General features: G+C 58.9%; 1 protein-coding gene across 1 annotated transcript in view; it reads right to left on the bottom strand.

Annotated features, from left to right (window-relative positions):
* The window catches only part of LOC105513105 (thyroid receptor-interacting protein 6), a 19,684-nt gene extending 19,422 nt beyond the window's left edge, over positions 1–262 (bottom strand). Inside the window, exon 1 of the mRNA XM_011943935.1 lies at positions 124–262. Coding sequence (XP_011799325.1) covers positions 124–217 — 94 coding nt within the window. The 5' untranslated portion in view covers positions 218–262. The remainder of the gene's footprint in view (positions 1–123) is intronic.
* Between the last annotated feature and the right edge of the window lie 115 nt (positions 263–377).

Here is a 377-nt window from a genome sequence, read left to right as displayed (position 1 = left end):
AATTTTAAGAATGAAAAAAAAACACTTGTCTCGCCCCTGAGCCAACAAAGGTAATGGCCCCTTCCACACCCTCCCTAGCAGGCAGAACAGCCCAGACCCCAGTCCATGGATGTTGGAGGATACAGTAGGCTCCGCCCCCCTGCACAGCTCCATTGGTGGCGATGGCACAGACAGAGAGGACGGTGAGCGCCAGGATGAAGTAGGCAACCAGCAGCATGGCCAGAGCCTGCAGCAGCCCAGCATGGCCCACCACGAATCCTGAGGCAGGAGCAGCGAGTCAGGTCACAGGGGCTCACACCCCATATCCCCCATCCCCTGGGTCTGCAGAGCTCCAGGGTGGAACTAAATGCAAGCCCACAGGGGAGCCCCTCCCCAAA

The sequence above is a fragment of the Colobus angolensis genome, unplaced genomic scaffold, assembly GCF_000951035.1.
Source record: "Colobus angolensis palliatus isolate OR3802 unplaced genomic scaffold, Cang.pa_1.0 Scaffold222, whole genome shotgun sequence".
NCBI classification, from domain to species: domain Eukaryota; kingdom Metazoa; phylum Chordata; class Mammalia; order Primates; family Cercopithecidae; genus Colobus; species Colobus angolensis.
Note: the sequence above shows the minus strand (reverse complement) of the source record. Positions and strands in the feature narration are given on the sequence as shown.